We start from the raw sequence: 14,191 nt of genomic DNA, 5'->3' as shown, positions 1-14,191 counted from the left end.
CCATCACGAAAGAGAAGCCCGAGGAAAACCCAATTCGGCTCCCGTTCGATGTTGACCGCACCCCCTCTGTCAATGCGGCTTTGTACCGCAGTACTACTATCTTGGGGCGGAAGCTAGGATCCGCCCTGTTGGTGTCCTGCACGGCGTGGGGGCTCGTCATGCCACTGCGTTGGGCTTCTCGCGTCCTTCGTCATCGGCAGCGGCAGTCATATTGTTGGTGACCAATGCCGCATAGCTTTGAAGGCCCAATCGCCAGTCATGAGGATGGGTTCTCAATAGTTTGAGATCAACGACGCAGGACTCTGCAACAGTTGCTTAATCGAGGGCGGACTGGAGCGGTGAGCGTGCTGCAGGCACCGTCCTTTCTGACATCCCACCGATACTCTTGAAGCTAGGAATATCCCAGTTGGCTACCATCGGTCTAGACTTGCACATAACCGATCTTGTAGAACCATGCAATGACGGGCAAAGTCGATCGACAGATGGCGCCCCTCGGTCCGTCAAGCCCTAAATATCTGGCTAGTCCCCAGCCATCTCTGACTTGCCCTGTGTTCGCAGCGGCCAGCACCAACACTACAAGACAAGTAGTGCCGTGTGGAGGGCTGGTGACCGCTAATGGCTGGTCAGTTGAGCAGTCGCTGCCGACCTGGCCATTTGTCCTGTTCAGACCAGCTGCATGAGATGAGGCTTTCGTCCAGCTGACAAGGAGAAGGACTAATCGACGAGCCCTCAGAGCACACAGGCGAATAGGTAGCCTCAATTGCTGTTTGTTTGACTAGGTCGATCCCAGAACAGATTAGCCCGGAGTCAAGGCCGATCCGAACGTGCTGTAAGCTCCGCCGGGCCGCGACTAGCCAGGAAGACGGTTGTTGGGCAAGACCGAGTGACATCGGTAATGGTCGGTCGTCCTGATGCAGGTGCATATTTACTCGGCCGACTCTGTATGGTGAAAGGATTGTACTGTGTAGAGTTGATGCAGTCACAATGTGATGCCTTGGTTCAAGGCACGGAGTCTCCGCAATGGTGTGTTCCGCCGCTTTGGGTGCTGCTTATTAGTGCTGCCAGCGGATGAAGCACGAGTCAAGCTGTGTGATGACAGGAGTGGGATCCTGGGATCCCCATCCGCGTGCACCAGATGGCCCGAAAAAAAAAAGTTGCCAGTCCGATGGCTGGACACAAGCATCCCTTTCTATTTGATGCGAGACTTGGAGGCTTGTGGCACTGCATGTTGCGGCAAAGGCCCTGATGAGGTGAACAGGCCAGCACTCCAACTAGTGGGCAGGAGGTGACGAGGACAGACATGTTGTTTCTTGTCTACGATCGCGATGTCCACCCCCTTCAGGGTGTTCGGTAGTCATTTGGTCCCAGCATATTACTACTGTGTCTGGTACATGACACATCACATTCCGGAGAAAAGCCGCAGGCTATACCTTGATTTCACATCTTCCGGACGAAAATCCATTGCTGGCCAAATGCCGCGATCCTGCGTGAGATGCGACATGGCGACGAAGCAAGCTGGCTGCAGCCTCATCTGCCAATTCTCAGTTGTGCGGTGAGCGAGGTCGGGTCCCACTCACAGCCTGAGACTGCAAAGTTGCTCCTAGGTTGCCCTTCTAATATTACGACGGAAGCCAGCCAGGAGGCCTTGGCCATAACTCAAATCTCGGGGCGTGCTGCGGTTGATCCAGTCAGGCGTGGCGGCCTCGCATGCATGCACATCGGCCTGTTCCAGAGCGCATTTTCGGACGGGTGCCCTGCAGGTCGAGAATGGTTGTGGCGCGCGCCAACATAGGCATCTACCAGTCCCAGCTGGCACGGAAAGAAGAGAGGGTGAGTCGGGGATGCGACTCTGGTCATCCGGTGCTGTCGTCGTCTGGAACTACCACGACGTTGTGCCACCTCAGCATGCGGTGCCGTTTAGAATATAGAGGAGCTCTTTTGAAATGCTGGTTCTCGTGCACAAAGTTGGGAGGAGTGATATCATGATACATGGAACTTTTTGCAGCACGTCACACCGCGTGGAAGGCCGAGGCGTCGAGTCAGTCCGGAAGAAGGTATGGGCAGAGAGAGAACCTCTGAGGCTGCAGAAAGCCCAAAGTTGAAAGCTGGGCTGTCTCACGGGTCCCGCAAAAAGGAGCTGGTGCGTTAGTGATGATCTGATCCTTCCTGATAGGAATGGATCAACTTTGAATGAGAGAAAAACGTTGTGGCAGGCCGAGAGCGTCTGAAAGACGTGGTTGGAAGGGCGCGCCCCGCCGTTGATGCACTGAGTTGCTGTCACCGAGGTTCCCTATGGGGTCGAGTTTCGGAAACAGGGCGGTACTCCTGGCAGGCACATCCACTGGAGCTTGTCTCTCTGGCGGTGCCGGGTCGTCTATGGCACCGCCCATTGGGGTGTTCGCTGAGAGACAAAGACATAGCGAAACCGTCGCCAAAGCTCCTGCAAATGCCTAGCTACCCAATGCAGAAGATGTGTCACAGTTCGTGCCCCAATGAGCCCCGAATCGTGGCCTAGGGACAGCTTGCTCCGGGAGGACTGTTATCCGTGGCCCGCCCAGCTGTAGTGTATTGTACGAGTACACTACTGCGGTAGAGGCTCAGTGGGCTCGGGCATGGCCACCTGGGCAGCGCACGGAGCGGAAACTGCACCGATGCCTTGCCATCCTGCCATCTCGTTGGGAGGGTCGCGCACCCTGGTCGGTGGGGCCATCTCAGTCTGCAGCGGAGAGGGAGGGTCTTGCATGAAGGGGTCGATGTAAATCTACGACAAGCATTAGCACAGCCAATGGAGGACTAGGTGGGGTTGGATGGGGGAGGCCACAGGCTGTCTCTACCGCGTGTGAGTGCGTTGAATGTGTGCTGCGAGAGACTGTAGCACGTACATTGAGCGACAGCGTTGGGCCAGACATGAAGTGCTCTCTCGTGGGTCTCCAGTTCAGGCCTGCTCTTGTCGACGCGGCTGGTGTTAATTGCCATGTCGGGCGGTCTCGGGCTGGGCGAGTGAAGGGCCATGGAGAGAAAGTTGCATGACATGGCGTCGCGTGACATTGCCCCGAGCGATGAATCAGTGCTCGGACGATGACTGATTCCCAAGTCAGGTACGCTTGACCGTTGCCTGTCACGGTCTGCCTCTTTCTGCCCGGCACGCACGACTGCTCGATGGAGAGTGTTTAGCCGGCAACCCTCGATTGACCCTGGATCACAACACACTATGTAGTGCAGTCATGGTACATGTCCTCCACATGGAAGATCCGCTGGGTCAAACGGGTCCAGCGAGCAGTGCTTGGCCAGATAGAGGCTACCTCTTTGAGGAACAGAGACAGCCAGTCAGTCAGTCAGTCAGCCTCGGGTATTTTGACAGTGTCCATATCCGAGGCCTAAGCTGGAACGAGAACGTCGTGCAGCGTAGATCATGCGGCCAATAACGTAGCGTTCGATCTAAAATGCTCCAGGTGTGGATGCCAAGCGAAGGCGGTCGGCACGGTCCAAGGGCCTGGTCACCCCAGTCACTGTGCTTGACGTGATGAGAACGAGGATGGGAGGATTTTGGCTTGCACGTGTTGACCGAGAACCTGTGTCTTCTTTGGTCCTGGGTCAAATTAGAGTTGGCGGGAAATATAATTGTCCATGGCCGGTGATGGAGAAGGAGCGTGGGAGGCGTGATGGTTAATGGTGTCGTGCATTGGGGCTGGTGCTACGCTGTTGTTTCGCTAGCCCCAGAATGAACCCCTCGTCGCTGAAGAGATTTTTTGCCTTCCTCTGTCAATGGCCACTGGACGATTGGAAGTCAATTGCTGACACACTGGAGTCGTGGTTAGTCGATTGCAGCCGTTGCGGGTGCCGATGGAGAAAGAGACTGGAGCCAGCCCCAGAATGACCGGAGTGACCAGAGTGATATGAGTGACATGTGGTGGCCCGTGCACCCGATGGTGTTGCTCTCCCTCCTGCCCTCTCTCTGCCTCTCGCTCTCTGTGTCTTGCAGGTCACACAAGACACACCACCTGAGGTGCATGCCCGTTTTGGACAGCTGGGCCCTTTACAACAAGCAAGTTTGCACGGTGCATCCTGAATCCATACACTACTTCCTGCAGCGCAGCTTGCAGCTCGCAGCTCGCAGCTACCAGACACTCACTACATAGTAGAAAGGGACGCACAAAATTGCAGGACACCAGGGCAGAGCGGAACGGAACAGACGAGCCCGCTTGCATTTGCTCTGCCAGCTTCACCATTACGATAGGGCATGCATGTACGGAGTGCTTTGTACGGGACAAGCGAGATGGTGTAGATGGTCAACGGTCGACCGTCTCCACACGCAGGAAGGATTGGAGCACAGACTGCAATCGGAGTACGGTCATGGTGAGCCACCGTCGCACGGCGGACCCCACTCACTCACTCTCTTTCCCTTGCAATTGCACTTGCACTTGCACTTGCTCTTGCTCCCCCACTTGGTCTGGGGCGACTTATTACTTGCTCCTGCACTTTGCGCCTGCGCCTGCACCTGCACCTGCGGCCTGCACCTGGGGCTCACTCTCCCGTGCCCTCTGTCGCAGGGGACTGAAGCAGCTTGCCTCGTCGCCTAATCGTCCTGGCAAAATGCAAGCACCACCACCATCACCAACATTGTCGGCGCCAACCTTGAGGGGTCCCCTGCTGTCCTCGCCTCTACCCACGCATCATCTCCTGGGATTTGTGGCCAGCTGACGAGTCTGGAGTAGCAGTCGGACCCCTCGTATCAATTGCAGTGTGTCTGAGTGTCCATCCATCTCTATCCAAATTGTGGGCTGTGGACACACACACAATACGGTTACGGCCAACAGAGGAGCCTCTCCCACTCTCTCACCCACACCTTTCCCCCACCATTTGCTGGGTGATATCGACAGACCCTGTCCCTTTCTCCATCCAGCACTGGTCCAATCCCCGTCCGCCGGCCCATGATCAGCAGGCCACCCCTGCTTGCCCGCTGTCTACGGTCTAAATGAATCGCGCCCAGGGCCTGACGCTGTCAGTCTGTGGGCAGTCGTTACCGACATCTCTCTATCCCGTAGATTGATCGTCTGTCTGCCATGTCTGCCATGGATCCCGACCCCCCATGCCCTAGTCGAACCCCCATGCCCACGACACGATTAGACACTACCAAGCTAACACACACACGTACACAGCTCAAAGCACACAGCTGCCCATCTTGACAGGGGCAGGGAAGCTGGCACTCGCGATGGCACCGGCAGGGACATGGGAAGCTTGAAGAATGGGTATGGACCGGGGCTCAGGAGGGGGGCGGCACCCTCTCAACACCACAGAGGAGAAATAAGACCTACTCTCTCCACCTCCCCTCCAACCAGACTACGACCACTCCGACAAACCCCTCCATCCCGCTGCCTGTGAGACTGTGGTTGACTGACCCATCGCCGCAATATTCAACCACCTCTCACTCCTCCTTGTCCTCATCCTCATCCTCCTCTTGCCTTGTGTCACCTACGTGGTCACGGGCTTCCTCGAGACTCCTCTCCTCTGCATCAGTCTCGGCCATTTCCCGACCCCTTCTCGCTCTATCTCTCCCTTTCTCTCCCTCTCTGTCTGCTGAGGGCTCAGCTCAAACGGTCGCTTGCTATCTCGTAGGTGGCCTACATCACGAGGAGAGAAGAGTCAACTCCTCTCCTCACCAACTTGCTGCTGTGTGTATCTCTGTGTCTGTCTCTGTGTGTACGGGTGCGTACGTGGGTGCGGCACGCCAGAGTGCATGCATTGTGTGGAGGGAGGCTGAACGGAGCCGAGTCGAGTCGAAGCGAGGCCGAAAACTCATGCTTGGTCGCTGGCTGCTTTGACTCTCATCGTTCCTTGGTTGGCCCATCTCTTGTTTGAGACTAAACACACACATACACCCCCACAGCAGGTGAGCACTTGACGCCTGACGCCTGCCGCCTGTCGCTTGATGTTATTATCCGACAAGCCGTATACATACAGTACTTACTGTCTGTCTCCCTGCTCGCCGACACGGGATTCCCTGCTGCTGGATCGTCGACTCCTCACTTGCTCCACAGTATCCATGCACATCCCGAAGTCTTGCCCGTCCTGCTCCCGCGCTCACAACCTATAGCTCCCAGGGCCCGGACAGGCATATCGTGATCGACCACCCAACAACGTGTGCCACCTTTCCATATTTGAGCGGCTCGACTGCATCATCCATCTGTTATCTCCATTTCCGCTCCCTGCATCTCTTCTGCCACATACCCAACCAGTTCCACCTATCACCCACCACCCGCGGTGCCTCACTTAAGCTCAACTTCAACTTCAGCCTCAACTCAACCGCCGCCCGGAGCACCCCCTCGCCATCTCGCCTCACACCACGCTCGACCACTTCGAGAACCAGCCCTCTGTCTTCTCGTTGGCATGCCCAGTCATTCCACCCCGGAGCTATGGAACATTCCCTTCATCTTGGTGCCCAAGATAGGATCTTGTCGTGGTCAGCGTCCAACACCGTCGGAAGCCTGGACTCAGACGAACGCAACCATATGATACTGCCACAATCCCCCCCATGGATGGACGCCCTGCATCATATCCACCCCGCCTCCATCTCGCATAACACCACAAGCTCGTCTTGCGCCTCCGCTCCTCCGTCCGCATCGACTGCGTCCTCGGCCACCGTACGACACCCGTTGAACGGCCAGTTGTCGCCCATCAGCACTGGCATGGACATGGCTGTTGGCCACTCACATGACGACGGGCAGTGTCCCTCCACCGCAGAATCGGCCACCGCTCGTCCCATGTCTCAGTCAGAGTCGTCGTCCGTCGCAGATTCTTGGAGCATGATCTATGGGGAGAATGCAGAGGATGTCAATGTGACCCATGCTGTGGTGGATCAAGACGTGCATTGGGACCAAGGGTCCGACGACGACGTCGCCGTTCCCAAGGTTGAACCCATGGATGAGGACATCCGTCTCGACGAGATCAAGGAGGCCCCTCCGACCCCTGTTCCAAGCAACACCAGCCCGACATCAGCCCAGCCAAAAGCCAAGCGGCCTCGTGGGAGACCGCGCAAGCATCCCCTCACCCCAGTCGTCGCCACCAACAAGATCACAAAGGGTCGGTCCAAGACCGGATGCCTGACCTGCAGGAAACGCAAGAAGAAGTGCGACGAAGCAAAACCTAGATGTACGTCACGACATCCTTTGGGTCCCCCCCCCTGTTTGCAACCTTTCTGACCACGCCTGGCAGGCATGAACTGCGAGAAGAATGCCGTTGTCTGCGAAGGATATCCCGAGAAGCAGATATGGAAAAGCGGCAAGGAAAAGGCTGCCGAAGGTATTAGACGAGATCTGTGGAACCATGCCTTCGCAGCGCTGACGATCCTTTCCAGGTAGCTTGAGCCTCAGCCAACCACTACCAGTGATAACGATGCAGCCCATATTCCACGGGCTCGAGAATGCCGAGGACATGATTTTCTGGAAGCACTACCACGCCCATTTGAGCACGGTGCTGACGGTCGAGGGCGAGCACAAGAACGCGTTCAAGGATCTGCTCATCCCAATCGCCACTAAGCATCGCGGGCTCATGCACTCCATCCTCGCCCTCTCAAGCAAGCACCTCGACTTTGAAACACCGTACGGCGCAAAGATTCTGACGGACAACCCAAATACGAGTCTCGATGCCCTTCAGCAGCGATCTGACTTCCACCATGAGAAAGCAATGGAGAAATTCTACGAGGATCTTGCGCGGTCAGGTGCAAATTCGGACAGGGGTGACAACGAGTACTCAACGATATTGTCTGCTCGGTACGGCCAGATGATGTGTTTGCTCCTTGAAGCTCTCGCCGAGGGCAACCCCCGCGGCGAGCACCGGGTCCATCTTGGAGGGTACCAACGTCTGATCCAGCACTCGCCGCCCGAGGACCCAGCGTTCCTGAGCTTTATCACTGAGTTCTTCCAATACCACATCTTCGCCGACGAGCTTGTTCGTTACCCCGACATGCACACTCCACGTCTGGCATCCGAAGACTGGACACCCAGCGTCTCCATCCACCCGCCTCGGCTATTGGGCGTTGCCGATGGCCTCTTCAAATACCTCTGTCAAATCACATCGCTCAGGAACACAATCAGGGCCAACATGGCTGCCGGGGTGGAACCAGCTGTTGATTACACGGGTCTGTACCGAGCTGCCGAGATCGACGCGGCGATCCGGGACTGGACGCCGTCATGGCCCCCCGGGGATAGTCGAGACCGCGTTGGTCTGCTGTACAAACAGATGATGTGGGTGTACTTGTTCCGGACGATATATCCACCGTCGCCCATGTCCCCGCCGCCTTCGTCAACGTTACCGCTCCTCCACAATTCGTCGGTTCTTGGCGGCTCGACCAACACCCCTCCACGGTCCGCAAACAACAGTTGCGCCTCATCACCTTCGATGCGGCCGCGCACCTCCGCATCCAACATCCCGCATCAGCCCGTACGCCGACACACCATCGCAAACTACACCATGTCCCAGGTACCCCCGCCAATCAAACATCACCAGCACACTTCCAGTCTAGAGTGCCACTCATACGTCGCCGAATCCTCGCCGCCAGTTCGTCAGCCGCCCAACTACGACCCTCGCGTCACCCTCGCTGTAAATGAGTCCCTCAACATCCTTGAAACGTTCAAGCCAAGCGATCCCTCGCAGAAACTCCTGTTGATACCGTGCCTTGTGATCGGCACGGCATGTTTTGCGCCGGAGCAGCAAGAGAGAATACGGACGGCGGTGAGAACCGTCAAGGGATATACGGGCTTGCGGAACACTGAGAGGGTCACCGAGCTTCTAGAAGAAGTATGGCGGTGTATGGAGCGTGGTGAGTGGGTGCGCGTCTGGGACTGGCAGGCCATTGCCAAGGGCATGGGTTGCGATGTGCTATGTTCGTGAGTGCATCGCGACTCATGCTGGAAGAACCCTTGGTCCGGTCCGGCTTGGGTGAGGTCTTGGTCTCGTGGAAGCCAGCTTCGACACCTCTGCCTCTGGCACGTAGGCTGTTCAAGCCTGTGGGCTCACCTTTGTGCAGGTCACAGCTTATGCACATCATCGAGGTTGTGATGATGGGAAAGATAGCCAGCCGTCCCCCATTCGTTTCTTTCCACCTTCTGTTCTTTGATTTACTCTCATTCTCGTGTACCTTGGCCAGGCCTGTATCCCGCTCGGTTCAGGCTTTTCATATACCCCGTTTCGCTTCCAATTGCTTCGGCGCGAAGGTTACCACGACCTTGCTATCTCGGACCTCGAATGCTTGGCATGTTGTGTGGCTGGTGGGGGACACTTATCGATGGAATTTGGGGACGGGTAGCGTTGGGTCACTTCCTTGTTTTGTTTTTCGTCCAGCATGTGCGGCGTATCTTGGTTTGTCTCTTTTTTCACCTGTGTCTCCTCTGTCTTGTTACACATATCCACTGTTCAGCATTCGGAGTTCAGTTTATCCGGGCACAATGTAGGCTCAGGACAGGGCGGCTGCTGTTGATTTTATTTCCGTGTCTGTTTGTTTTCTGTTCCATATTATTTCCTGTTTATATACTTTCCTCGCATCTACGGAGGCGCCATTAGAGGACGGCGAGGAGGGGGTATGTGACGTGCGTTTGGAGTAGTTTATCACTCAACGGGGCCGGGCTGAAATGGAAAACACTTGCCGGGCTGCTCGGAAATATTTCCGATGCCTCGGCACCCAACACAACACTTTGTCTCTCTCATTTCGAATTAGTGATATGTTTCATGACCAGTCGTAGCTGACCACGACATCACGGTAGCTACAATGTCTCAATCCATCCCAAGCTAGGTAAGCATAACCATGATGCTTGCCTCCGAATCGTTGTGAACAAGTGGGCATTACATGCATCCACAAGGTCCTATTCTAGCGTCATACCTAGGTATCCTATCAAGCATGCTGAGGGCATAAATTCCACGATGAGGCACAACCTCTACTATGATTGCAGGGCAGGACACACTCAAGTGGTCGGCGTACCTATGGGCCGCAGATATTCCTCGTGACAGCCGGTGAAAAGGGCCGACGCAACCAAAATTGCTTCGAAGTGACGACATGTGAAAAGGAGCATTAGGCCCTTCGCGACGATACTCCGCCAGTATCTCGTTGTTGATGGCATCCTAGTAAATCCCCCGCTTAACGCAACGGAGAGCCCAAAAGGCGCCCTTGGTTTTACGCTGCCCCTCGCACTCATAAGTGTAGCGCAAGCATGCCGCCATGTCTACCACGGGTCGCCGAGAGTGATGATAGGGATCCCATCCCGCTCGGGGATGTCCTCCCATGTTATGAACAATTGCGAAGTGGCAGGGTACAATGAATATAAATCCGGACGAAGCGTCGCCTAGCAAGTGATGTTGCGAATCTGTAGCGGGTGGCCCATCAAGATAAGCGCACTGCGGACAAGTCTTAAGGTTGCAGCGGTTCTAGGGATTTCAGCCCGCCCGCACAGCACTGTCATAGTTGGTTTGTCAAGTTCATGGTCTCTGTCATTGTGCGGAAGCTTCGTCGTGGCGTTATCTCTTGGGTCATTAAAAAAGGTCGCATCACCTGCAGGTCCGACAGTAGAACCCCCCTGCTCGTTATCGAGCAGCTCGACTGGCCATCTCTTGAGTGTTTACGTCGCAACCGCATGCCTGTAACGAGGTTTTAAAGTTGATGACCTGGTCGTTGAGGACTACGAAAACCTGTTGCGGTTCTCGAGTGGCTGGCTTTTGGGTTTGGTGTGCTACTCCGGTCCTTGTCTACCGGGGTGGGAGCTAAGACGAGTCCCAGCCCAGGTGATCATTTGGAAGACATGTTGATTCGGACAGGGGAACAGTTTCTCCGTTGAGGTCTAAAACGCATTCATTGGCTGTATGCAATCTCTCCGGCTGGGCAGGCCGTCGTCGGATGTGATTTGTCTGCGGGCAGCACTGAGTTGCTGGGAATCTGATGGAGTGATGCAATCAGGTCGAGTGACTCTGACCACCAAGTCTTTGGATAAATGTTGCTTGAGCTTGGTTTGAAAATTTTTCAAGGGAACAGGTTTCTTGTTTGGAACAAGATCGTGCCACAGAAGCTCGAGGTTCTACAAGTGTTGCGTTGAAGATGGCCCGCGCTATGTGAGATGCATCTGGTAGAGACTTGTGTATGTTTCAACCCTCTTCCACAAATCTCACAGATCAGATACCGGAGACTACAAAGTAACTGTATATCGTATTATAACTATTGTTATCGGCATCGTATTCTTTCCAAGCGCTGGGTCTTGAGTGCTTACCACCGTATGAAGGCGCCATGTATGTCCTCGGACGTATACGGAATAGAAGCGAAACCACACACAAAGTAACTGTGTACCTAGGTACCTATAATTCATCCGGCCTGCACTGTGGGATGTTCAACGGCTACGGGCAAACGTCATTCGCTGGGCGGGCAGACTGATCGAGCCGCATTGCTACTACTAGGTATTATGCTTGCATCCTGCGCTAACCTCCATTCGCATTCGTTTTCACTCTATTGTGGCATTGTTAGGCCGCCGGCGCAATCCAATGCCTAGCCCCAAGCCTTGCCGTCATCCATCAGTACCTAGGTACTAAGTACCTAGTTACATATGTCAGTTATAAGAACTTGAAGGGTGTCTGAGCAGACAGACTGCGACAAGATGATCCCAATTCATATCTTCGATAATATCTTTACTCTCAAGCCGAACAAGAGCCATCAGCACCCATTTGCCCACTCGTCAGCCATTCGTAATCAGCGTGGAATGTTTCAAAATGGTCGCCCTTGACAAGGTTCAGCAGTCAAATGCTCAGATCACCACGACCTACCCGACAGGTCTAGTTGCGGTCTTTGCTGGCGCCACAGCGGGGATTGGCGAGACCTCACTCCGCGAGTTCGCAAGGCACACACACAGGCCTCGGATATACATAATCGGACGCTCACAAGAGGCCTGCGGCCGTCTAGACGCAGGCCTCAAAACTGTCAACTCGGAAGGCCAATACATCTTCATCAGGTCCGACATCAGCCTGCTCCGCAATGTCGACGACGTCTGCAGGCAGATCAGGGACAAGGAGTCAGCCATCAACGTGCTATTCATGAGCCAGGGGACACTTAACTTCAGCAAACGTGGGTAAAGAAGCTATATTCATTGCGCATATGATTGATCACGAGGCTAATATGTCCACAGAGACGGAAGAGGGCACGAGCTACCTCATGAGCCTGACCTACTTAGGACGAATGCGGATGGCCAAGAACCTACTTCCAAATCTGCAGCGGGCGACCGGGCTGCGGCGCGTTGTCTCCTCCTTCACGGGCGCCAAGGAGGGCAAGGTGTACGAAAATGACTGGCAGGGCAATGAAGGCAAGCTCCCATTCACAGCCGCACGAGGTCACGGGGCAACAATGATGACACTGGGTCTTGCCGCGTTGGCGAGGGAGGCTCCGACGGTCTCGTTTGTCCACGCATTCCCGGGAACTGTCAAGACAAACATCATCAGAAGCGACGATGGTGCCATCTTGAGGATCGTAGACTTCGTCTCCAAGACCTTGTTCTTCATGACTGGGTATACGCCCATTGTGGAGGTCGGAGAGAGGCACACATTCTATTGCACAAGCGCGCGTTTTCCTCCCAAGAAAGGTGCAGAGGATCTAGGCTCAGCGGGAGTAGGTTTACCTGCTGGTGTGAATGTTGCGAACGGTGTAGATGGAAGTGGCGCCAGTGGTGTCTACTCAGTAGACACATACGGCGAGAGTGCCGATGCAAAGATCGAGGAGCTCCTTGCAGAATACACGAGTGATGGGACGGCAGACAAGTTGTGGAGATACACTGAAAGCGAGTGGAAACGAGTCACGGGGGCCTTGTCTCTGGAGGGCTGAGTTCAATATTGACAGCCTGGGCAGAGCGAGTGCATATCTAGACCGTGTTGCTAATCCTCTATTGATTCACAAGTCAATTCTCATATTTGGCACAATGCCATGTGACGCTTCCAAGGTTCTCACTCACTTGAATGCCGACCAAGTAGAGCCCCAAGGTTGCTAGTCGTCTTGTGACTTGCATGCCCAGGTGCTCGCCCTTCTGGCGTTCAATTGTCGGGGAATGAGTGGCATATAGCTCTGCATATGACACTGGCTTTATTCAGTCAAGCGCGTCTGCGGGTTGCAACCCGGCCAGGACTCATCTTTGTCCGACAGCTAGCATTATCGCAAGCGAATCAATCGATCGAGCAGCATATCAGCGAGGTGCGCTAAACCCCTTGTGCAGCAAATGGTGGCTAGGTCTTTGCCGTCAACGGCCACAGCTCTTGATATAAATGCACCAACTCAAGTGTCGCCTCACTTTTACACAAGAGAGACATGGTCATCACTCACATCTGACCCAACTGAGACGAGAAGGTTGTTATGGCAGCCCCAAATGAGCCCTTGTTTTCCCTGCATCCCGTAGTCGAAGGAGACATTCCGACACTGACCGCACTGTCCGGCCTCACCTTCGACAGCGACAGACACACGCAACTCAAAGCAGCCCATCCGACCAAGCCGTATGACCACGCAGCCGGAACTCCTGATGCTATCATGCACTGGCTCAGCCTGCCTCAGAAAGTAGAAGTCACCAAGGCAGTCGACAACGCGACCGGTCAGATCGTGGGCTGTGTCGGCTGGGTGTTCCGAGGTTTCGACAGAGATCCCAGCGCGACGGGCGCGGCTGCTGAGAACGCGCCAGAACCTACCAAGCCGCCTGCCCACTCGGTGTCGTCGGACTACGCCAAGACCGGATCAGCGGACCTCGACCCCCTGGAGCAGCTACGTGGGCTCACGGACGACCACTTCGCCCGGTTCATGAGAAAGATCATGCCCCCGGGTACGCGATGCATGTTCATCGCCGGCATCCAGGTGCACCCTGAGTATCAGGGAAGAGGCATCGGGCGTGCCCTCGTCCGGAAGGGCACCGACCGCGCGGATGTTGAGGGGGTGATATGTTGGGTACACTCAAGCGAGGCCGGGGCGGTGTTGTTCCCGAAGTGTGGCTTTAAGGTCGATGAATCTCTTGAGATTGACCTGGACGAGTGGGCTGGAAGAATGGATATCAGGCCACCGGCGGGTGATGAAAGATGGGGGCAGTACACGTTCAGGTATTTTGTGAGGCAACCTCATGCGTCCTGACATATGAGACAACATATGCGACTGTCATCAACAACGTTGCTAATTCACTCATTGTACAACTTATGA

General features: G+C 55.2%; 4 protein-coding genes across 4 annotated transcripts; 3 read left to right on the top strand and 1 right to left on the bottom strand.

Moving 5' to 3' along the window:
• Positions 1-2,581: 2,581 nt before the first annotated feature.
• Positions 2,582-2,909, bottom strand: KVR01_012419 (uncharacterized protein; the record flags this gene model as incomplete). The annotated part of the gene is made up of 2 exons (XM_044789441.1): positions 2,582-2,761; positions 2,883-2,909. 2 exons carry the CDS (start codon positions 2,907-2,909, stop codon positions 2,582-2,584), a joined length of 207 nt encoding a protein of 68 aa, XP_044638607.1.
• A 1,544-nt stretch (positions 2,910-4,453) lies between these two features.
• On the top strand, positions 4,454-9,642 carry KVR01_012463 (uncharacterized protein). The gene is made up of 3 exons (XM_044783781.1): positions 4,454-7,149; positions 7,213-7,299; positions 7,355-9,642. The coding sequence occupies exons 1-3, from the start codon at positions 6,414-6,416 to the stop codon at positions 8,887-8,889; spliced, it is 2,358 nt and encodes a 785-aa protein (XP_044638651.1). The 5' UTR covers positions 4,454-6,413; the 3' UTR covers positions 8,890-9,642.
• A 2,100-nt stretch (positions 9,643-11,742) lies between these two features.
• On the top strand, positions 11,743-12,844 carry KVR01_012437 (uncharacterized protein; the record flags this gene model as incomplete). Its single annotated transcript, XM_044783186.1, has 2 exons — positions 11,743-12,094; positions 12,156-12,844. 2 exons carry the CDS (start codon positions 11,743-11,745, stop codon positions 12,842-12,844), a joined length of 1,041 nt encoding a protein of 346 aa, XP_044638625.1.
• A 424-nt stretch (positions 12,845-13,268) lies between these two features.
• KVR01_012494 (uncharacterized protein) lies at positions 13,269-14,187 on the top strand. The gene has a single exon (XM_044788540.1). The coding sequence runs from the start codon at positions 13,367-13,369 to the stop codon at positions 14,123-14,125; it is 759 nt and encodes a 252-aa protein (XP_044638682.1). The 5' UTR covers positions 13,269-13,366; the 3' UTR covers positions 14,126-14,187.
• The last annotated feature ends 4 nt before the right edge of the window (positions 14,188-14,191 follow it).

Source organism: Diaporthe batatas (genome assembly GCF_019321695.1).
Source record: "Diaporthe batatas strain CRI 302-4 chromosome Unknown Contig00019, whole genome shotgun sequence".
Classification (NCBI taxonomy): domain Eukaryota; kingdom Fungi; phylum Ascomycota; class Sordariomycetes; order Diaporthales; family Diaporthaceae; genus Diaporthe; species Diaporthe batatas.
The sequence above is the reverse complement of the archived record's forward strand: the minus strand, read 5'-3'. Positions and strand labels throughout refer to the sequence as shown.